This window comes from Rhinatrema bivittatum, chromosome 1 (assembly GCF_901001135.1).
Source record: "Rhinatrema bivittatum chromosome 1, aRhiBiv1.1, whole genome shotgun sequence".
Lineage (NCBI taxonomy): Eukaryota > Metazoa > Chordata > Amphibia > Gymnophiona > Rhinatrematidae > Rhinatrema > Rhinatrema bivittatum.
In genome coordinates this window covers 61,593,483-61,618,907 of record NC_042615.1, presented here as the reverse complement: position 1 = coordinate 61,618,907, position 25,425 = coordinate 61,593,483, and the positions used below count along the sequence as shown (strand labels likewise).

Here is a 25,425-nt window from a genome sequence, read left to right as displayed (position 1 = left end):
CACTTCATCCAGGAATTATATCAAAATCATAATACATTTTGACCGCTTGGTCTGTCCACTCAAATTCACCCCTCTCCTCCTTTTCCCTTCAGGACAGGAAGAATGGTGGTGGTGGTAGGGGGAATCATGAACCAAAGAGAGTGGCTGGATTAGGAAACAGAGTGCCACCTCTTTCATCTTCCAGGTCTATTCCAGCCTCTGCCTCGCAGCACCCCCCCCCCCCTCCCCAGTTCCCCAGCATGCTGTTTGCAAGGGGGAGGAACCATGAGCAAAAGCAGAGAGGTAGCCGAGACTGAAGGCAGGCCCTCTGTATCTTTTTTCGTTTGCTTGAATTAAGAGATGGAGAAGCTTCAGGAATGTTGACTGATTGTGCAGCACATTGTAAATTATGCGGCAACAGGCTAATTAATGGTTTCTTCTGAGGCTACAGAGTCGCAGGGACATGTGGTCACTGGTTTTAATTGTCGAATACAGTGAGGCGGTATGGACAGCACTGTGCACTGCATTGTAGAGACTTGGGTTTAGATACACTCTGTCCAGGGGAAGTCAGGCCAAAGAGCACTGCAGAGGTGATGCCCTTTAACCTAGAGTACGTGGAATGCTACAACTAAGCCCCTACCAGCCAGTGAATAGAACTGAAGCTACACCTTGGAGACGGCACCTCTCCAGCCCTTGGGCTGCTGATGGCATCCAGAACTGTCTGGGCATGCCATTTAGGTTGGGATGGTTGATGTTGGAGGAATAATAGAGGTTGATAAAATCATTGCGATAGCAAAACTATTACAAACATGTCTTAAGAAAATACATGATTTCTTTATTTAGTTTTATGTTTTTCAATCCACAGTATAAATAAGACTTTGTTTGAGAAGCTTCTCTTTTTTTTAGTCATTCTTATCATTATGTATCAAAGCAAAGCATGGTGGTATTGTCATACTCATCAGAAACCTGTTTTGTTTAAATATTATTTATTAACAGCAAATCCATGACAATGACATGTGCATCAACATAAACAATTACACAGAAAAGTCAAACGGTGAACATCGGTGATATTTTCAGTACAAAAACCTGATTTCCAATTCTCAGATCGATACTCTAAGGCCGCGGTAGAAACAGTGCGGCAGTGCCGGGCGCACCCTCGTTCCGCGCACGCACAGTTCTCTTCACCTACCGCTCGATACTCTCTTCAAATTGCATGCAAATGCAAGCCGCGCCTGTGAAGCGTTAGGCAAGCGTTAGGCCCGCGCAACCCATTTTACTGTATAGGCGCTAATACAGCTCCTATACAGTACCCTGGGTGCGCTGGTACCTGTCATTTCAAATGTCATTTCAACTGACATTTGAAATGACAGGCACCAGGAAGTGGATGGTTCCCCCCCTCCCGAAGCAAGGCACAGGGCGAAAATTAAAACAGGAATAAAGTGTAAAAAATGGGGGTAAAACCAAAGGGAGTAAAGTGTAAAAAACCATAACATTGCAGCGTAAGTTGTTTATATATATGTATAAATACCAGTCACTTTCCGCATCCCCCAGGCGTGCGGTCATCGAGGCGGCGGCGGGAGCCGGCGGGCGGATGGGCGCCCGTTCATCCAGGTGGCGGTGGGAGCCGGCGGGCGGGTGGGCGCGCGTTGGATCCAGGCGGGAGCCGGCAGGCGGGTGGGCGCGCGTTGGATCCAGGCGGCGGCAGGAGCCGGCGGGCGGGTGGGCGCGCGTTGGATCCAGGCGGCGGCAGGAGCCGGCGGGCGGGTGGGCGTGCGTTGGATCCAGGCGGGAGCCAGTGGGCGGGTGGGCGCGCGTTGGATCCAGGCGGCGGTGGGAGCCGACGGGCGGGTGGGCGCGTGTTCGATCCAGGCCACGGCCGGGTGGGCGTGCATTCATCCAGGCAGAGGGAGCCGGCGGCAAAAGCGGCCTCCGGAGGCCGCTTTCGCCGCCGGCTCCCTCTGCCTGGATGAATGCACGGCCCCCACCGGCAGTGAATGAATGCCCGTACGATTTCGGCGCTCAAGGCGTGACGTCACGACGCTTGACGTCACGGCATGTGACTACCTTGAGCGCCAAAATCGCACGGGCCTGGATCGAACACACGCCCACCCGCCCGCCGGCCGCCTGAAACCAACGTGCGCCCACCCGGCTCCTGCCGCCGCCTGGATGAACGGGCACCCGCCCGCCGGCCACCTGGACCCAACGCGCGCCCACCCGCCCGCCGGCTCCCGCCGCCGCCTGGATGACCGCACGCCTGGGGGATTCGGAAAGTGACAGGAAAGTGACAGGTATTTATACATATTTTTGTTTTTTTACACTTTACGCTGCAAATATATATATATAGAGGTCGTCCATGGTACATTCCGCTATGTAGCTGTTCGAACACCACACTAACACCTAGTAGAGGGTAGGCGGTAAACTAACACGTTAAGGCCATGGCAAAATAGCGGGTTACTAAGGAGATAATCTGAGCGCGCGTCACAGTATCGGAGGGGAATAGCTAATTCCTTCATTAAACAGCTAATTTGTTCATTTACATATATTGAATATATTGGAGAAAGGAGGAAGTAGTTCACACGTTGTTCAACCAGTCCTCAATAGAAGCCAGAACTTTCATGAAAATGTTAGACCATATGACAGATACCGTCTGTTGTTCCACTTGCTCATTTTCACCTGAGACAAGCCAAGTAGTATTTGCGGCTGCATTGGATTCTAAGCAAAGATTAACAAACCACTTATTCAATCTCTACATTGGTGGATCCTGTCTTTCAGTCTACTATATGGTTAAAATGTTCATCCTCTGAAAGCACAACAGATGCAGCCACGGGGTACCCATTTTGGTATATGCTCACAAGGACTATTCCAGAGAAACATTGCTACATAAACATTACTTTCAGTGTTTGTTTTTTCCCAAACCTAATTCCTGTAAAGCCGAACAGACGCTTCACACACTATATTGTAGAAGAGCATTGTTGTTTTATTTAGAAAGAGCAAGCTCTTCAAGAAATCTTGACCACTTTCTCTCTTGATACAGGTAAGCAGAGCTTACCTGTAGAAAAGCAATCTTCATCTACATGGCTCTGACTGTATTTCTTATTGCTATGTCAATACTGGAAAGCATCTCCTTGTTAGTTAAAGCCTATCAGGTGAGAGCAACGACAGTTTCAGTAACACATCTGATATTCCTCAATTCAGGATATCTGCAAAGCTGCAGCTTGGTCCTCTATACATACTTTCGCCAAGCATTACTGTCTCAATGGGAATTCTCACAGGGATAGTAGCTTTGGCTAAGAGGTTTTAAAATACCTATTTAACTAAAGCTTCAACTTGCCTTCCTTACTCTTTCATGGGTTGCAGTTATCCTGTATCCACAAAAATTCAACTGATTCGTTGCAACCCCACCTGGATTTATTTTGCTTGCCCACAGAGAAAGCAAAGTTGCTCCCCTGTATCGGGAGTTTTCTGTGTTTCAGTAGAAGGACAAACCAGCCACAGAATCCCACCCTCCTCCCCTGCAGTTGAAGCTTAGCTAAAGAAAGGGACTGAAGAGGCTCGCATAGCACTGAATATTGTGCAAGCTGTGGATAATAAGAATTTGTAATAAATAAACGGTGGTGGCTGAGCAGAAAAACCTCATGCTCAAAAATCCTTAAGTCTTTCTGAGCTCTGGAGAGTGCATGTTCTGCGTTGGCGCATTGTCTGATATCATCACCCACTTATACGGCTGATTTGACCTACTGCCCACAAAGAACACCTGTTACAGTTAAGCACTTTTGCTTTTTCCTGGGATAATTTTCAAAGTGAAAGAATGAAATTTTTTTTTACTTAGAATTGGTTCAAAGTCCATGGGTAAAACGTACCTGCGGACTTTGCACAGTTGTGGGCAGTTGGATAATTTTGTCTAAAGCATTCATTGGTAATTGTGAATGAAGGTTCCTAGCACCATAACCTGGGAGTTGAATGCCTAAAGGAACAGAAGAAAACAGATGGGCCAAATAAAAGCATGGAGCTAGGTTTTAATTGTGATTTAGTTCTCTATGGAATCAAGAATAGACTGCATTTGTAACTTTCTTGTATAAAATATGTCCATATTTTAGTGCCATTGTTTAGTATTTTAAGGATGCAGCACTGTACAAGATGGCTACAATGTCTCTGTCCCAAAGAGTGCCTAAAGTTCATTTTAGCTATATAGTATCTTAAACCATAGGGAGCTTTGCTGTTCCATTTTCTAAAAACTGCTGCACTGAAGAGAGCTTCCAACCTTATTTTGGTTGTGTTTTATTTTTAGTCACTGGAGGAAGTTTGTGATCTGTTACATGCAGCGCCATTCCAGAATATTTTACCAAGGGTGCATGTCAAGGGTAAGTATTGAGTATTGTGTTTTTTTTGTTTATATCATTAACAAGCAGGTTTTGTGAAAAATTCTGCAAAATAACTGAATAAATAAGAACAGTTTTAAATAGGTTTAATTCCAGTCTTCATGCTCTCTTAACTGTTTCTAAATTTTTCTTTTCGTTCCCAGATTATAATTGTACTGTACTTCTTAGTTACTACCACATCATAGAATTTTTTTCACATTTTTTTTGGGGGGGGGGGGGGCAGGGTTTAAGAGTGTGGGCAGCTTCCTCCGGCTGCTTCTGCTCAATCAGAATTGGGTTACAGCATCATGATCTTTTCTTTGCAATTAACTGGGTTTTTCTGTTATTTTATCCCTTTCCTAATTCACTTAGCCATGTTGTTGCAGTGACAATCCTTGGATGAGGGCCATACACTTAGATGAGGACTCCCCCCCAGAACCCTGTAATTTTGGGCCTTGTGTATGGCCACTATGTGTCACTTTTGCAATAATTAACTCTCTGTCCCTCATAGTGGCTGTGAATGTTGCCTATGATTCAAACCCAGGTCCCTTTGCATGACATTGCTTGCCCAGTGGGCCAGCCCACAGCTTTAGCATTTTGAAAAGTTAGATTATTAATTGTTGACAAAGACATATGTTAAGTCCCAATGAATAATTTCTTTATATTACCTTATTAAATGTGTAATTTCTAGTGACATATAAGCAATTACTAGCAATATGTTATACATTAATCTGTTAAATTTTTTTTAAATTTGTATATAAAAAATATTCTGCCTATAAAATGTGGATTTACATAGAAACATGACAGCAGGAAAAGATCGTACAAACTATCTAGTCTGCCCAGTCTACAATCCCTATCACTCCCTCAGAGATCCCCTATGCTTATCCCATGCTTTCTTAATTCATATACTGTACTTGTCTCCACCACCTCCGCTGGGAAGCAATTCCATGCATCCACTACCCTCTCTTTAAAGAAAGAATTCCTTACATTGCTTCTGAGTCAGTCCCTTTTCCCCCTCATCCAATAATCCTTCTTTCTATATTGTCATTTCTGTTGAAAGACTTTCTCCTGTGCATTGATACAGTAGAGATATTTAAATGTTACTATCATAGCTCCCCTATCCTGCCTTTCCTCTACGGTATACATGTTTAGATCTTTGTCTTCATACGCTTCACATTGAAGACCACTGAACATTTTAGTGGCCACCCTTTGGATCTACTCCATCAGGTTTACATCTCTTTGAAGGTGCAGTCTCCAGAGGGTATAAAGGGGCATTATCTTTTCTGCTGAAAATTCCTCTCCCTATGCATCCAAGCATCTTTCTGGCTTTTGCTTTATCTCGCTCTTCATTTGTGCATAGAAGAATTTCATTTCCTAGACCATACTGCTCCCTTAGATTTTTTTTGCAACCCAAATGCTTGACACAGTATCTTTCAGCCTTACATTTTGGCTTCCAGACTATATAGACCACCATTTCCCAACTGGTGTGCCATGACTTAAAGGCAGATGTGCAGTGGCAGCAGTTTTCATTTTTAATTTCCCTTCTGGCTTGCCCCCTTGTTTTCCTGCCAACAAGGGGGGAATGGGGGGGAGGAGGAGATCAGCACTTATCTGCAGCTTCTCCTGCTTTCTGAAGAGGATGTTGGGGAGGTACCCGTAATGGAGAAGGTTTTCAAGGGTAATGATTCAGATGGACTGAATCAAATCACGGTGAACCTAGAAGATGTGGTAGGCCTGATTGACAAACTGAAGAGTAGTAAATCACCTGGACCGGATGGTATACACCCCAGAGTTCTGAAGGAACTAAAAAATGAAATTTCAGACCTATTAGTAAACATTTGTAACTTATCATTAAAATCATCCATTGTACCTGAAGACTGGAGGATAGCAAATGTAACCCCAATATTTAAAAAGGGCTCCAGGGGCGATCCGGGAAACTACAGACCGGTTAGCCTGACTTCAGTGCCAGGAAAAATAGTGGAAAGTGTTCTAAACATCAAAATCACAGAACATATAGAAAGACATGGTTTAATGGAACAAAGTCAGCATGGCTTTACCCAGGGCAAGTCTTGCCTCACAAATCTGCTTCACTTTTTTGAAGGAGTTAATAAACATGTGGATAAAGGTAAACCGGTAGATATAGTATACTTGGATTTTCAGAAGGCGTTTGACAAAGTTCCTCATGAGAGGCTTCTAGGAAAAGTAAAAAGTCATGGGATAGGTGGCGATGTCCTTTCGTGGATTGCAAACTGGCTAAAAGACAGGAAACAGAGAGTAGGATTAACTGGGCAATTTTCTCAGTGGAAGGGAGTGGACAGTGGAGTGCCTCAGGGATCTGTATTGGGACCCTTACTGTTCAATATATTTATAAATGATCTGGAAAGAAATACGACGAGTGAGATAATCAAATTTGCAGATGACACAAAATTGTTCAGAGTAGTTAAATCACAAGCAGATTGTGATAAATTGCAGGAAGACCTTGTGAAACTGGAAAATTGGGCATCCAAATGGCAGATGAAATTTAATGTGGATAAGTGCAAGGTGATGCATATAGGGAAAAATAACCCATGCTATAATTACACGATGTTGGGTTCCATATTAGGTGCTACAACCCAAGAAAGAGATCTAGGTGTCATAGTGGATAACACATTGAAATCGTCGGTTCAGTGTGCTGTGGCAGTCAAAAAAGCAAACAGAATGTTGGGAATTATTAGAAAAGGAATGATGAATAAAACGGAAAATGTTATAATGCCTCTGTATCGCTCCATGGTGAGACCGCACCTTGAATACTGTGTACAATTCTGGTCGCCGCATCTCAAAAAAGATATAATTGCGATGGAGAAGGTACAGAGAAGGGCTACCAAAATGATAAGGGGAATGGAACAACTCCCCTATGAGGAAAGACTAAAGAGGTTAGGACTTTTCAGCTTGGAGAAGAGACGACTGAGGGGGGATATGATAGAGGTGTTTAAAATCATGAGAGGTCTAGAACGGGTAGATGTGAATCGGTTATTTACTCTTTCGGATAGTAGAAAGACTAGGGGACACTCCATGAAGTTAGCATGGGGCACATTTAAAACTAATCGGAGAAAGTTCTTTTTTACTCAACGCACAATTAAACTCTGGAATTTGTTGCCAGAGAATGTGGTTCGTGCAGTTAGTATAGCTGTGTTTAAAAAAGGATTGGATAAGTTCTTGGAGGAGAAGTCCATTACCTGCTGTTGAGTTCACTTAGAGAATAGCCACTGCCATTAGCAATTTTTACATGGAATAGACTTAGTTTTTGGGTACTTGCCAGGTTCTTGTGGCCTGGATTGGCCACTGTTGGAAACAGGATGCTGGGCTTGATGGACCCTTGGTCTGACCCAGTATGGCATTTTCTTATGTTCTTATGTTCTTTCCCCTCTCCTGGTCTTCCTCTGCAATAGAAATTGCACAATGCCCTATAGTCTTGCCAGACCTGCTGGCCCCATTCAATTAGATTGCAGTGGAAAACCAGCAGAGGAGGAAGAAACAATACCAGATAAATGCTGCTTAGACTTTGCAAGTTCCAGGACAAGGAGAGAGAAGGCACAGTTGAAATTGCCACAGAGTGTAAGGGGAGAGGGAAAGGAAAGTGTTGATGCCCAGGAGGTAGGGGATAGGAATGGGAAGGTGATAATGCCAGAGTGGTGGAGGAAAGGGAAGAAGATGATGTCAGAGGGTTGTGGGACAGGGAAGGAAAGGATTAAGCGATGATGCTAAGGGGGTGGAGCGGGAAGATGAAGATGATTAAGAGGGGTAGAGGAAGAGGGAAGGGGATGATGATGCTGATGGGGAGGGAGAGGGAGAGGGAGAGGGAAGGGAAGAAGGTGATGCCAGGGGAGATGGAAGCGAAAGTGATTATGATGCTAAAGGGAAGGGAGGGAGATGGTGATGGTCCCAGGGGAGAGAGAAGGTGATGATGTCAGTGGGTTAGGGATAGAAGGAAGAGAAGAGAAAATGATGATGTTGAAGGTGGTGGTGTGCCACAACCAAATGAACCCTGAGCCACAACACAAAAAAAACTGGGAACCACTGCTCTAGAATGCTCATCATGTTTCACTAGATCCCTCCTCATGGTTTCCCCTCATTTCTGAGTGTCTACCTTTTGAAGACTAGGGGGCATTCCATGAAGTCAGCAAGTAGCACATTTAAGACTAATCGGAGAAAAGTCTTTTTCACTCAACGCTCAATAAAGCTCTGGAATTTGTTGCCAAAGGATGTGGTTAGTGCAGTTAGTGTAGCTGGGTTCAAAAAAGGTTTGGATAAGTTCTTGGAGGAGAAGTCCATTAATGGCTATTAATCAAGTTTACTTAGGGAATAGCCACTGCTATTAATTGCTTCAGTAGCATGGGATCTTCTTAGTGTTTGGGTAATTGCCAGGTTCTTGTGGCCTGGTTTGGCCTCTGTTGGAAACAGGATGCTGGGCTTGATGGACCCTTGGTCTGACCCAGCATGGCAATTTCTTATGTTCTTATGAAGATTTTGTATCACCTGTAGAAAGACAAACCTTTCCCGAAAGTACTTCTGCAATATTGCTTCTAAAATATTGATCAGTCCAAAGACAGATCCCTGTGGCACAATGTTAGTAATGCCTTACTCTTTACTTGATTTACTACTGCCCTTCGTTCACTCCCACTAAACCAGTTTCTAAACTGGTCATTCACTTTACGATCTATACCAAAAGCACTCTGTCACCTGTGGGGAACCATGTCAGAGGCCTTGAAATCCAAGTACACTACATCTAACACTCTCCCCTATTCCAACTCTCTGTCACCCAATGAGATCAGATTCAGCTGACAAGATCTACCTCTGGAAAAACTATTCTGCCTTGGATCTCGTAATCCAGTGAATTCCAGAAACTGCATTAGCAGGGATTCCATTAATTTACTCACCACTGAAGTCAGACTACTGACCTGTAGATCCCAGCCTCCTCCTACATTTGTGAAGAGGGACCAAATCTGCTTGTTTCCAGTCCTCTCAGCTACCCCCAACTCTAAAGAAAGATTGAAAATGTCAGCCAGTGGAGCTGCCAGAATTAACCTTAAAACACTCAGATGTCTCCCATCCAGTCCCATCGCGTTTTCTAATTTTGATTTAGCTGGCTTTTCACAAACACACTTGCAATCCAATTTATGTTAATTTTCTATGGTCCTACTCCTGGCCCTTCCTCAGTAAACAAACAGAAATATTTGTTAAGTAATTCTACTTTTTACTCCTCAGCCTCTACATATTTTTCTCCTTCGCTGGAATCTCATAATACCACTTTTGTACGTCCTCTTATCACTAACATATCTGTAAAAAAAAATAGTCTTGACCTGTGTTTTACTGTATTTTTTTAATTTTTTCTTCCATTTGAAAAAGGAACACATTTTAAGATCCAGTGTAATACTGTCTGGTAAAATGTATAGGTAATTTTTGTAATCAGCAAACAATAAACTAAAAAAACTGACTTTTCTTTCGCGAAATTCACTTAAACTCCTGACATTGATTGGTGTTTGCAGTGATTATCAGTAGTTGACCCATATAATTTAAAATGTAAGCTATTCTAGCAAATAATTGCAGTAAATTTGTATTGTCCTTGTTATAAAGTGATAACATTACTAAGTTATCTTTGAAAACAATTGGTTAAATATTGAGATAATTGTTCAAATCGTAAACTCTTGCCAAATAAAGTGGCTTGAAGAAGCTGCTCTGTTCTCTGATAGGTTTGCACTTTAGAGAAGGGGAGCTTGGGCAATGTTTGCCCACTTCCAGGCTGCTCCCCCTCTCTCCATTCCTGCTTAGCTGACCTGCACTCAGAAAGCTGCCAGGACCAGAGACTCAAATCCTGCCTTTTTGTGGGGGATATCATCAGTGACTGCCCCCAGTAAAAGGGCTTGGTCTTTTGGGAGGCTAGCGCCTAAGAATCATGCACTCTTTAATGTGAACCTTAGAGTAGGAGCATTGCTTGTTAAAGAAGTGTGCTTGAAGTGTATGCCTAGTGGTGACCGATGACACATTCCTGGTAGCATGAATGTAAGTCCTCCTTTCTTTTCACCTTATTCTTCTGCTTGTCACAGAATCAGGTCATAAAGAATATAAAACCCACTATTTGCCTCCTGTTCAAAACCTGAACCCTCTTCTTTTTGTACTGCCTTAGATACTCCTATCAAAGTATTATGGGGTCACTTTTATGGGATCATAGACAAGTCTCCTAAGATGTAGAAGCCCCTATCTTGACTTGTCCAGGTCTTGGTGAACTTGATCCTTAAATGTGGCCCAGATACAATCTGAGTTCATAGAAAGATTTTAAAAGCGGGACTAATTGTCAGCTCTATTAGATCAAATCAATTTTAATACATGATCTGATTGTTGATCAGCAGTTTCAATTACTGTTCTTCACAGAGACCTGGATTGAAAGAGGTGTCAGCATGCTATTAAATCATGCACATCCCCTCCAAATGTTTCCTACCATTGCCAATGTAGATCTGTGAAAAAGAGTGGTAGTGTGGTCATTATCTTTCATAATTTATTAAAACTTATGTTGGATATTGTGACCTCAGCACAGGCAAATCAAATATGGAGTCAAAGGACACACATCAAAGAAGTCCAGAATATTAAAAGTGATGGGTGTAATAGGTGATGTGTCCACAGAAACCAACTAGGAAGTTGTTCAATCATAATGCTGGTTTTATTCAAGAGCTTCAAAGGTGTGTACTTTAAAGACAATTTCACAGAACTGTAAGTCCCCCGACACGGACCTGTGTTTCGCCTGGATGCTGCGACGGGAGGGACTGGAGGGCAGACAGCTCCAGGCAAAACACGGGTCCATGTTGGGGGACTTACTGTTCTGAGAAATTTTCTTTAAAGTACACACCTTTGAATCTCTTGAATAAAACTTGCATTATGATTTAATGACTCCCTAGTTTTTTTATTTTTATTTCTTTTATTTATTTAGATTTTTATATTCCACTTTTTGCACTTTTTTTTTCCAGCACTTCAAAGCAGATTACATTCAGGTACTATAGATGTTGGTTTCTGTGAACACTTATCACCTATTACACGCATCACTTTTGATATTCTGGATATTGTGGCCTTATATATTAAGGATGTTCTTTTGTTGAAAATAGGTGTAAACAGTCCATTAAACTTCCTTATTTATCATCTACCCATATCAGATTGTTTCTTTTGCTTGATTTCTGAATCCTCAGTCAGATTTAATAAGTTTACTGTTTCAGGGTATTTTTTTTGTATGCTTAGATAATCCAGTTATAGGTTATAATAAAGAATTTTTGTCTTTGATAAGTGACTATTTTATCATCATCATTAATTCACTAATGCATAGTGCCAGCTATATCTTGATCATGTTTTGTTCTCTATGCAAATTTACCATGATTAAACCAGAATAACAGGTCAGATCATTTTCTATTGACATTTTTGGTGTCAATTAAAGATGGCTGTTAAAAACAAAAAACAAAGCAATAAATCCAGCATCGTTAGAGATGTTCATAACATAGATATGGAGACTTTTACTTACAATATTACACATTATTTGCAGAAAATTTTTCAGAGAAAAACTTTGCCTGCCATTTTGTAGGCAAAATCTTGAAGCTTCGTTCAGACTTTGACAGTCCAATTGCAAAGACACCTGGCAAAGCACCCCTCAAACTATCTAATGCCACCCCCTCACACCAACAAGAAACTTTCTCACCTCCAAGAAGTCTCTGGTGATCATACCAATAAGATCCTCTTTAATCTCAACCCATCTTCCAGCTCACAACCCCTGTCCTGCCAAACTAATCAAAGCAGTAAAACACAGCCTCTATGACTGTATCACCTGACTGGTAAACTGCTCTTTAACTGACAGCATCATATTTGCCATGTTAAAGAAAGTAGCTGTTTGTTTCCCCTCTCAAGAAACCGTCCCTCGGTCCCAAAAATCTGAACACTATAGATCTGTTTCCAATATCACTCGGCTAGCTAAAGTCATCAAAAAGACAGTCCTCCACCAATTCCAGACTATATTAGAAGAAAGGTATTTCCCTTTAGGAAGCACCACAGTACCAAAGCATTTCTCCTGGCTCTACGTGACACCTTTCTCAGAGCCTCTGATGAAGGAAAGCCCTCTGTCCTAATCATATCCAATGACTTTAGTGGCCTTTGACACCGTTGACCATAACATTCTAATACACAGGCTGGCCAACACTGGCACCATGAGCCCGGTCCTAAAGTAGTCCCAATCATTTGTATCAGGAAAATCACAAGACCTCATCTGCCAGTCCTCTATTATGCAGTGTCCTACAGGGATCAATTCTTTCTCCAATCTTGTTCAACATTTTCTTCAGATCCCTAGTGGACTAGATCAGAAAATCTGAGTTTCAATACTTTATCTATGCTGACGACATTCAAGTCTTCCTCTCATCATGCACAGATCAAACCTGCATCTCAGAAATCTAGATATGGTTGTCTTCCAAAACGCACAAAAAAACAAACCCTCAACAAAACAGAGGTACTAGTCTTAGATATAGCCCCTGTCCCACTTAACCTCAAACTGATTCTCAATGACACTTTCCTAATAACAAAAAACGAAGTCTGGACTCTGGATGTCATCCTAGACTTCATATTACGCATGGACTCACACACATCCACAATTGCCAGGAGTACCCATTACCATCTCGAGAAACTCAAGCAAGATAGCCTCTCTCTAGGTATAGTTTATCTTAATGAATGTATTCATCCTTTCCTGCCTGGACTACTGCAGACACAGTTTTTGGGCCTCCCACAAAAACTCCTTCATTGCTACATATTACTCCGGTACTTTGAGACCAGCACCGGCTTCCAGTTCCCTACTGGGCCCAATTCAAAGCCCTATGTATATCCTTCAGATTGCAAAAAGAAGGTCCTAACTATCTAAGAGACTGCCTTTTCCCCTATAAGATATTTCTGCTGCTTTCAATTTGGTCAGCCATAACATCCTACTAGAAAAACATGCTAACATTGGGATTGGTGGCAAGGTTTTAGAGTGGGTAAAATAATGTTTGACCAGTCACAAGCAGCAGGTAATTATTATGGATAGTCTGCACTCTGCTTAGCAGAATATTAAAACTGGGGTTCTGCAAGGTTTGGCTGTATCAGCTATTTTATTCGGTATTTATATGATGCCACTTTGTGAAATTATCACTGACTGGGGGAATATACTTTAAGATCTATGCTGATGATATACAGCTAATGACTCAGTATCCAAGAACTTAGTTCTAGCCATTCATACACTATCAGAAAATTTACATGCCATCCATACCTGGTTAAGACAAAATTGCTTGTCATTCAATGTGGCCAAGATCAAGGCTTTATTGATTGCTGGTACTAGAGTTGCAGAAAATCAATCTTGACAGTCTGTGCCTCTTTAGGATTTTCTACTAGGAGTCTGAATTTGGGGGTACTGCTGGACCCACAACTCTCTCTAAAACCTTAGATAAGGTCAGTTTTCAAATCTGCATTTTTTTAAAACTGAGACTAGTTTGGCATCTAAAGTACATTTTATTTATTTATTTATTTATTATTTTTATTATACCAAGTTTCATGATATGAATCACATCAACCCGGTTTACAATTAACAATGTGAATAACTGCAGAGAGTAACATGGTACTCTGCTTTTATCTGCTTCTGATTGCAGGATGATAGTGCAGACCTTTGGTTATTACAATTTTTGATTATTTCAGTTCACTTTATGAAGGTCTCATTATTCCTTGTGCTTTTTCTGATCACATTCCCCCAATTTTAAAACAATTACATTGGTGGCCCTTGGCTTTTAGGTTATCTTTTAAGGTATTATTGTTAGTGTTCATATTTTGTTTAAATCTGTTATTTTTAAATCTTTTATATCTTTTATTAATTTTTAACAGACAATAATGTACAACACCTTATCAAGTTCACTGGTTGACACTTCCCAGTGGCCCATCCTTATGACAGAATAATATTGCATTTATTGGGTTTTCCTCTAACTCAGACTCCAGACCTCAGTTGGGGGACTCTTTCCACATCAGGAATTGGGAATTGTTTGCAGTCAGACTCATTCCACCAGGGGAAAGAGGGCAGGGATTCTACTCCATGTACTTCCTGATTCCAAACAAACAGGACTTTGTCCCATCTAAGACCCAAGGGTCTCGAACAAGTTTATGAAAAGAGAAAAGTTGAAGATGATTCCCTTTGGCACCTTAATTTCCTTTCTACAAAAATGGGTCTGGCTATGCTCTCTGTATATCAAAAATACTTCACATCACAGGACATATTTCAGATTTGTTGTGGGAGACCATCACTTTCAGTATCACTTATTGCCTTTTGGCCTAGCATTAGCCTTGTGTGTCTACCGAATGCCTTGCCATGATGGCAGCATAACTACACAAACTGGGTATGCATGTGTTTCTCTGTCTGGGTGATTGACTGGTCAAGAATAGGGATAAGCATTTGTTGGTCCATTCATTTTGGTGGTGTGCACGTATCTTATGAACAAGAAGGTAGGTGCACAAAACTGATGGTATGTACGCATGCAGTGAATCACCTACATGCACATATACTATCAGTTTTGCATGCGTACCTTCTGTTCATGCGATAAGCATGCACCACAAAAACAAATGAAACAAATGGACCAACGAATGCATGTTCATAGTCAAGAGCACATCACAAGTAGATGCCACAGAATCAATGTGCAAAACCCATCCGGATGCTGGAGTTACTAGAGTTCATCATCGATTACTCCAAGTCCCACTTGTGCCCATCATCTGAATTGGAGTTTATTAGAGCTCAGCTAGACATGACTCAGGCCGGAGCCTGCCTTCCTTTCTAAACAGGGCTACCAAATTGATGTCTGCAGTGGAAAGGATACAAATGAGTCAGCAGACATCAGCATGGGGCATGTTGAGATTGTTAGGCCTTTATGGCATTAGCAGTCCATGTAATTCCCTTGGGATTTCTCCATATGAGGAGAGCCCAATGAACCCTCAAATCTCAGTGGCTTCAGGCCACTCAGCTTCTTCTGGACAGTTGGCCATAGAGGCAAAAACTCACAATAAAAACTTTTTAAAATCAGTTGAATTCTCCCAGTCCAAATTGTTCTCTCTCTCTATCTATCTATCTATCTATCTATCTATCTATATATATATATGAGAGAGAGAGATATATATAGAGAGAGAAAAGCACCGGATATATTTTAAAAAGTTTTTATTGTGAGTTTTTGCCTCTATGGCCAACTTCTTTTCAAATGCTCAAAGACCTTGAGCGCAGAACCCCTCTACATGGGCTCTCAACCCCTGGTTGTATGCATATGCAGTGAGGACAATTTGGACTGGGAGAATTCAGAAGGGCAGTTCCTTGGACAAACTGAAATTGTTCTGTACCAGGACAGGGAGTCCTTGAGCAGTTGTGTGATTTGAATTATATCTATATATATCTATATATATATATATATATATCCTTGAGCAGTTGTGTGATTTGGATTATATCTATATATATATCTATCTATATATCTATATCTATCTATCTATCTATATATCTCTATCTGTATCTATATCTATATCTATCTCTCTCTCTCTCTCTCTCTCTCTCTCTATGATCTGGAAAGGAATACGAGTGAGGTTATCAAATTTGCAGACGATACCAAATTATTCAGAGTAGTTAAATCACAAGCGGATTGTGATACATTAGAAGAGGACCTTGCAAGACTGGAAGATTGGGCATCCAAGTGGCAGGTGAAATTTAATGTGGACAAGTGCAAGTTGTTGCATATAGGGAAAAATAACCCTTGCTGTAGTCACACGATTAGGTTCCATATTAGGAGCTACCACCCAGGAAAAAGATCTGGGCATCATAGTGGATAATACTTTAAAATCGTCGGCTCGGTGTGCTGCAGCAGTCAAAAAAGCAAACAGAATGTTAGGAATTATTAGGAAGGGAATGGTTAATAAAATGGAAAATGTCATAATGCCTCTGTATCACTCCATGGTGAGACTGCGCCTTGAATACTGTGTACAATTCTGGTTGCCACATCTCAAAAAAGATATAGTTGCGATGGAGAAGGTACAGAGAAAGGCAACCAAAATGATAAAGGGGATGGAACAGCTCCCCTGTGAGGAAAGGTTGAAGGGGTTAGGGCTGTTCAGATGGTTGAGGGGGAATATGATAGAGGTCTTTAAGATCATGAGAGGTCTTGAACGAGTAGAAGTGAATTGGTTATTTACACTTTCAGATAATAGAAGGACTAGGGGGTATTCCATGAAGTTAGCAAGTAGCACATTTAAGACTAATTGGAGAAAATTCTTTCACCCAATGCACAATTAAGCTCTGGAATTTGTTGCCAGAGGATGTGGTTAGTGCAGTTAGTATAACTGGGTTAAAGATTTGGATAAGTTCTTGGAGAAGAAGTCCATTAACTGCTGTTAATCAAGTTTACTTAGGGAATTGCCACTGCTATTAATTATTTCAGTAGCATGGGATCTTCTTAGTGTTTGGGTAATTGCCAGGTTCTTATGGCCTGGTTTTGGCCTCTGTTGGAAACAGGATGCTGGGCTGGATGGACAGTTGGTCTGACCCAGCATGGCAGTTTCTTATGTTCTTAAAGCCTGCGAGGGAGTCTGTTGGACCGTTGGATGATGAAGGGGGTAAAGGGGCACTTAGAGAAGATAAGGCAATTACGGAAAGATTAAATGATTTCTTTGCTTCGGTGTTTACTGAAGAGGATGTTTGAGAAAGAACCTTCACCAGAATGTGTTTCATGGATGATGATTCAGATAACTGAACCAAATCATTGTGAACCTGGAAGGTGTGAAAAGCCTGAGTGACAAACTGAAGAGTAGTAAGTCTCCTGGACTGGATGGTATACACCCCACGGTTCTAAAAGAACTAAAAAATGAAATTTCAGACTTATTTCAATTAATTTATAACCTATCATATTAAATCACCCAATGTAACTGAAGATTGGAAATGGCCAATGTAACCCCTATATTTAAAAAGGGATCCAAGAAACTATCGTGGAAACTTTATAAAGAATAAAATCACAAAACATTTAGATAGACGTGGTTTGATGGGACACAGCCAACATGGATTTACCCAAGGGATGTTTTGCCTCACAAATCTCTTATATTGTTTTTGAAGGGGTGAATAAATATGTGGACAAAGGTGAACTGGTAGATGTGGTGTATTTGGATTTTCAGAATGCATTCGACAAAGTCACACATGAGAGGCTTCTAAGAAAACTAAAAGCCATGGGATAGGCGGCGATGTGGGTTGCAAGCTGGTTAAAAGACAGGAAACAGAGAGTAGGATTAAATGGTTAGTTTTCACAGTGGAAAAAGACAGGAAACAGAGAGTAGGATTAAATGGTTAGTTTTCACAGTGGAAAAAGACTAAAGACTAAAGAGGTTAGAACTTTTCAGCTTTGAGAAGAGACGACTGAGGGGGGATATGATAGAGGTGTTTAAAATCATGAGAGGTCTAGAACGGGTAGATGTGAATCGGTTATTTACTCTTTCGGATAGTAGAAAGACTAGGGGGCACTCCATGAAGTTAGCATGGGGCATATTTAAAACTAATCGGAGAAAGTTCTTTTTTACTCAACGCACAATTAAACTCTGGAATTTGTTGCCAGAGGATGTGGTTAGTGCAGTTAGTATAGCTGTGTTTAAAAAAGAATTGGATAAGTTCTTGGAGGAGAAGTCCATTACCTGCTATTAAGTTCACCTAGAGAATAGCCACTGCCATTAGCAATGGTAACATGGAATAGACTTAGTTTTTGGGTACTTGCCAGGTTCTTGTGGCCTGGATTGGCCACTGTTGGAAGCAGGATGCTGGGCTTGATGGACTCTTGGTCTGACCCAGTATGGCATTTTCTTATGTTCTTATGTTCTTAAAAAGATAAACAGTGGCGTGTACTACTTGGACAGGTGCTTTTTAATATATTTACAAATGATCTGGAAAGGGGTACGAGTGAGGTGATTAAATTTGCGGATGACTCAAAATTATGCAGAGTAGTTAAATCTCAAGTGGATTGTGATGAATTGCAGGAGGACCTCGTGAGACTGGAAGATTGGGCATCCAAATGGCAGATGTCCACGTTAAATTTCAAATGTAAAGTGATGCATATAGGGAAAACTAATCCTTGCTGTAGTTACACGATGTTAAGTTCTATCTTAGGAGCTTACCACCCAGGAGAAAAATCTAGGCATCATAGTGGGTAATACATTGAAATCTTTGGCTTAGTGTGCTGTGGTGATCAAAAAAGCGAACAATGTTAGGAATTATTAGGAACGGATTGGCAAATAAAACGGAGGATGTCATAATGCCTCTGTATCGCTCCATGGTGAGACCGTATCTCAAAAAGGATATAGCTGCACTGGAGAAAGTGCAGAGAAGGGCGACCAAAATAAAGGGCATAGAACGGCTGCCCTATGAGAGAAACCTTAAGAAGTTCAGTTTGGAGAAGAGATGACTGAGGGGGGGATATGATGGAAGTCTACAAAATCATGAAAGGATTTGAACAAGTTAATTTAATCGGATATTTACTCTCTGACAATAGAAGGACCATGAGGCACTCCATGAAGTTAGCAAGCAGCTCATTTAAAACAAATGAGAGAAAATTATTTTTCGCTCGGCGCATAGTTAATACACCTGGACTAGACCAACATTACTCAAATATTGATTTTATTGATGAAACTGTAACCGAACTTTATTGGCACCTGTTAGAATGTACGATAACCTACATTTACATTCCTTAGTCTATGTGCTTATTTGTAAACCGTTACGATGGTATATAATTTAGCGATGGTATAGAAAAGTTTTTAAAATAAATAAATAGTTAAGCTTTGGAATTCATTGCCAGAGGATGTGCTTGTAGCAGTTAGTGTAACTGGGCTTAAAAATGGTTTGGATAAGTTCCTAGAAGATAAATCCATAAACTGCTATTACGATAATTAATAAGCAATAGTAGCTTGTGATTTATCTAATGTTTGAGTACTTGCCAGATGCTTATGACTTGGATTGGCCACTGTTGGAAACAGGATACTGGGCTTAATGGACCCTTGGTCTGACCTAGTATGGCATATTTTTTCTTTAGGTTCTTTATGATCTGCTTAGGAAAAACTTCACCACATACATTTCTTAGAGCTAAGGACTGTTCAGTTTGCTTTATAGTCTTTCAGAGATTGGTTGGCCAGCAAAGTTGCCCTGATCTAGATGGACAATCAAATTGCGATGTTCTATATCAACATGCAGAGAGGCACAGGTTTGTACCTCCTATTTCAGGAAACTGTGTAGATGTGGGATTTGGACCATCTCTCAGCCATGTTCCTGATAGGTGTGGAGAATATCCTGGCGGATAAGTTAAGTTGGATCCTAGAACCCCATAATGGTCCTTGAAATAGGGATAACAAACCTTACATTCCATGAGCGGAGTACACCTGTGGTAGATCTGTTTCATCCCCTCAGAACAGGAAGATTCCACTCTTGCTCTGGGAAAAAAGGGTACAAGGCAAGCTAGCTTTGGATGCTATTGCCTTTGCTGGGGCAAGGGCCTACTGTACGTATAAAGAAGCAAACCGGAAAGCGGTCCAATATTGCAAATAGTGACCAACAGACGAAAGGACCGGTGACCACCAGGAAATCTGTATTCAGCCCAAACCATCATAAAAAGCCCGACTCTGGCCGAGTTTCACTCACATGAGCTGCTTCAGGAGCTAATACAGCAAAACATACACCATACATTTATACATAATTAAATCATATAAATAAAAACAAATAAATACAATTATAAACACTATAGTAACATACATAGATGATAAGGAATTAGACAATTGGAAAGGACATGGCAACATGTGAACACCAACACAATTACTATTAGAGGGATTACCTATATGCAAGGCGGTCTGTTCTTTGTATCCATATGCAATGAAATACAGCTTGTGATGACCTTCACCAAATAAAAAAAACAAATGATCAACATTATTCAAAATATCAGTATAATGTGACATCTTCTCTTGTTAAAGTGTGTGTATGTATCTCTGTATATCTACATATTATATACATCCATTGGTGCACTATGTTGGGAATTTAAATTAAAAAACTTTTCGTAGTGGAGATTATTACACTTAGTTCAGTCCAAAAAATATGATTAAAAGGATCTACCTATTTAGACCACAGTTGATGTCGGTGGTTGCCTGCATGCAGCAGTTCATACAGCTTCATAAGACACAGCATTCTTAAGTATATTTGAAACTGTACAAAAATAAAACCAACAGATCATATTTGCACAAGACCTTAGCAGGAGTAAAATTATGATCAGAATATAATATACATGGGGGGTCACTATGTGGGCTAGCTGGTTTTAAAACCATTTAATAAGTATGCATATGAATAAAGGGGAAATGTGAAAATACTAGATATGAGAAACTAAATTAAATTGAATGCGTCTGTCATATGAACCACAAAACCTCTCTAACCTAATGAGAGAATTTTATAACATTACATCAACCTAATACTTCCCGCGGTCTCTTACTTAAAAACCAAAACCTTTATTCCTAAAGCTGCCGTCATATTGAACCATCGTACTACCTGCTTAAAAATACCTTAAGCTTAAGTCACACTAACATGAGCTGGGGAATAAAGCTAATGCGAACACCGCAAGTGTGCTGTCGACCTGCTCACTGTGCCTAGCCCTATACATACTTTACTTTCGCGCTGAAAAAATATTCCTTAAGAAAGCTTTGAATTTTTACCATCTTAAAATTTAGAGGTTCAGCTGGGGATACTAAAATGCAAAAGAAATCCACAAAATTATGAACGGTCAACTTAAAATGATACAAAAATGCACTTGTAAATATAAAAACCGCGTCTATCAATTGAAGCTCGCAGAAAAACTACATCACTACTAAAAAGGATTAAAATGTGGATACAGCAGCCACTAAAATATAAAACTAGCAAGCGACCAGGTGAAATAAAAGCATCATGTAAAATATAACTACAGTGGGTAACTAAAAAAACAAGCGCACTCTAAACTGAAACGCAAATAATAATTAAAATGAACGGTGGCATTTAAATAGTAAAACAACCCACGGTCTCTGGTAATAACCACAGCTAAAAACCTTCACTATAGTTATATAAACATCGTACTATTTACCAAAAAATACCTTGGGTAAATCTGTCAAGGAATAAAGCCTGCATGAACGCCGCTTGTCGACTGGAAGTGTACTGTCGACCTGCGCTCTGTGCTAGGCCATTTCAATGCTTTCATTTCACGCCAAAAACAGCTCTTCGCTAAAATGTAATTCGAATTAAAACCAGCTAAGATGCAAAATCCCAAAAATTGAGGTGAAATGATTAAAAAAACAAAAAAAAAAACAACCACCATGCACCAAGGAATGGAATATGAAAGCAGTGACCTAAGTTATAAATACAAAATGTAAAAAGCAAAAAGTAGCAAGTCAATAATATATAAATATTAAAATACACATACACATATGTATTGCTTGAGGGGGATTCTAAGGAAAAATCATGTGATATTGTACACCATTCTAAAAAAGTGTCATTTATATTGTTAAAATTATAAAAAAAATAAAAATAAGAGAAATCTGTCAAGATTAAGACCATTGGATGACTGAAAATCAAATATACTTTTTTTTTTTTACCTAAGGTATTTTTTGGTAAATAGTACGATGTTTATATAACTATAGTGAAGGTTTTTAGCTGTGGTTATTACCAGAGACCGCGGGTTGTTTTACTATTTAAATGCCACCGTTCATTTTAATTATTATTTGCGTTTCAGTTTAGAGTGCGCTTGTTTTTTTAGTTACCCACTGTAGTTATATTTTACATGATGCTTTTATTTCACCTGGTCGCTTGCTAGTTTTATATTTTAGTGGCTGCTGTATCCACATTTTAATCCTTTTTAGTAGTGATGTAGTTTTTCTGCGAGCTTCAATTGATAGACGCGGTTTTTATATTTACAAGTGGATTTTTGTATCATTTTAAATTGATCGTTCATAATTTTGTGGTTTTCTTTTGCATTTTAGTATCCCCAGCTGAACCTCTAAATTTTAAGATGGTAAAAATTCAAAGCTTTCTTAAGGAATATTTTTTCAGCGTGAAAGTAAAGTATGTATAGGGCTAGGCACAGTGAGCAGGTCGACAGCACACTTGCGGTGTTCGCGTTAGTTTTATTCCCCAGCTCATGTTAGTGTGACTTAAGCTTAAGGTATTTTAAGCAGGTAGTACGATGGTTCAATATGACGGCAGCTTTAGGAATAAAGGTTTTGGTTTTCAGTAAGAGATTGCGGGAAGTATTAGATTGATATAATGTTATAAAATTCTCTCATTCGAGCATTAGGTTAGAGAGGTTTTGTGGTTCATATGACAGACGCATTCAATTTAATTTAGTTTCTCATATCTAGTATTTTCACATTTCCCCTTTATTCATGTGCATACTTGTTCAATGGTTTTAAACCAGCTAGCCCACATAGTGACCCCCCCCCCCCCCCGTGTATATTATATTCTGATCATATTTTTACTCCTGCTAAGGTCTTGTGCAAATATGATCTGTTGGTTTTATTTTTGTACAGTTTCAAATATACTAAGAAAGCTGTGTCTAATGAAGCTGTATGAACTGCTGCATGCAGGCAACCACCGGCATAAACTGTGGTCTAAATAGGTAGATCCTTTTATTTATTTATTTATTTATTTATTTATTTATTTATTTATGGGTTTTTTTATATACCGGGGCACGTAAGTAACATCACCTCGGTTTACATTCAAACATTAATTCAGCAAAGAGCTTTACAATATAACATTATAACTGTAAGAATACAATTTTTAATCATATTTTTCAGACTGAACTAAGTGCAATAAGCTCCACTACGAAAAGTTTTTTAATTTAAATTCCCAACATAGTGTACCAATGGATGTATATAATATGTGGATATGCAGAGATACATACACATATACTTTAACAAGAGAGGATGTCACATTATACTGATATTTTGAATAATGTTGATCATTTGTTTTTTTTATTTGATGAAGGTCATCACAAGCTGTATTTCATTGCATATGGATACAAAGAATAGACAGCCTTGCATATAGGTAATCCCTGTAATTGTGTTGGTCTTCACATGTTGCCATGTCCTTTCCAGTTGTCTAATTCCTTATCTATGTGTGTTACTATAGTGTTTATAATTGTATTTATTTGTTTTTATTTATATGATTTAATTATGTATGTATGGTGTATGTTTTTTAAATGTGATATCTGTTTTGCTGTATTAGCCTTTGAAGCAGCTCATGTGAGCGAAACTCTGCCTGAGTTGGGCTTTTTATGATGGTTTGTGCAGAATAAAGATTTCCTGGTGGTCACCGGTCCTTTCGTCTGTTGGTCTCTACTGTATGTAGATCCTCTTATTCCTGCTGTTCACAAGGCTGTTGAAACTAAGAGAAGACCCTTGGATAATGGTTCTTATAGCCCCTTTTTGGCCAAGACAGATTTGGAACACCCACCCCTCAGGGATATGTCCATCACAGAACTGATCAGGTTGATCTCATCACTCAGGATCAGGCAGGTTGCACTATCCCAATATCAGGTTCCTAGCTGTCACTGCCTGCCTGTCACTGCCTGAGAAGGTGACCCTGCTGCCTTTAGATCTGTCAGAGGATGTCTCTCATAATTCTTTTAACTTTGTGAAAGGATTCCGCGAGGAAGTTATATAGACTGAAATGGAGGCCCTAGATCCTTTCTCCTGCTTCCCACAAAAACTGCTTGATTACTTTCTACATTTGCCCAAGTCTGGTCTTAAGGCCAGTTCAATAGGAGTTCATCTTAGTGCAGGTCATGCCAATCACCAGTATGTAGAAGGTAGACCTAGCTCTGTACAGCCTTGTTTTGTCCAATTTATACAGGGTGTGCTTCATTTGAAATCCCTGATCGGACCTACTACTATGTCTTTGGATCACATTTTGTTTCCTTCAAAACTTTTATCCTGTTTGACTCAATGCTCTCTCTAATATATAGCGCCACCCCTCCACCAATTTGATCCATCCTCTCATTTCGATATAACTTGCACCGTTGTATCACAATGTCTCATTGGTTATCCTCCTTCCACCAGGTCTTTGAGATGCCAATTATATCTGCCTTTTAATCCAGTGCTAAACACTCTAACTCGCTTTTTAGACTTTCTAGCATTTGTATACGGACATTTCAAAGAATGTTTTTTGTTTTAACAAACTGCTCATCAGTTAACGGATAATTTGGAATCTTTACTTAGTCCCTGGTCCATTTTGGCATTTATTGCAACCTCTCTACTGGGATGCCGCTGTCGGTAAGATGGCCTAATCATAGAGGTTGGAGATTTCCAGTAATTCTCGCATAGATTTGTCCAAGAGTATAACACTCCTGCTTTTAACCTATAACAGCCATGTCTAAGAAAGCAAGCTTTCAGAAACTTTAAATGCTCATTTCACATTGGAATTTGAATAATGTCAGATTGAAAGATTGAGAACTTTGATTATTTTAAATAGCACTCAAAAACAAATTGTAATGTTGTTGCCAGTGTCATTCCCTGCTGTAACAACATCCTCAAGCGACATACGTTTTATGTTTAAAAGCATTCTTCCGAAGATATTATCACAGAAAATCTCTTTAGCTTGACAGGAGTGTTTAAACACAGGAACACATCCTACTGTTATCTTTAAAGGGGAGGGCATAAGTAGTGCCTTTATTTTAGAAACAATTTTGATGTTTCAACATTTCTTTTCTTTTAGAGAGCGAACGACTTGATGCTAAAATGAAAAGACTAGAATCAAAATATGCTCCACTCCATCTTGTTCCTTTGATTGAAAGACTGGGAACCCCCCAGGTAAAAAAAAAAAAAAAAAAGTTTATAACATATATGAGTAGGTTATGTCAAGGGTCCAGATAGCAGTAGAGAGAAACCAAATGTCACTTAAATGTATTGCTTTTCAAGTCTCCTGCTTTTAAGTTCCACTTTTTTATACAGAAAAGTAAATAGCATATACTAGGTAAATGGTTGAGTATGCGCAAGTTTGAAATGTGAGCAGTAA

At 40.0% G+C, this 25,425-nt stretch overlaps 1 protein-coding gene across 3 annotated transcripts in view; it reads left to right on the top strand.

The window, feature by feature from the left end:
* Positions 1-25,425, top strand: part of CYFIP1 (cytoplasmic FMR1 interacting protein 1) — a 250,653-nt gene that overhangs the window by 185,585 nt on the left and 39,643 nt on the right. For all 3 annotated transcript variants that reach the window (XM_029611029.1, XM_029610852.1, XM_029610940.1), the window contains exons 27-28: positions 4,268-4,340; positions 25,126-25,220. In XM_029611029.1, the coding sequence (XP_029466889.1) occupies positions 4,268-4,340; positions 25,126-25,220 (168 nt within the window). The remainder of the gene's footprint in view (positions 1-4,267; positions 4,341-25,125; positions 25,221-25,425) is intronic.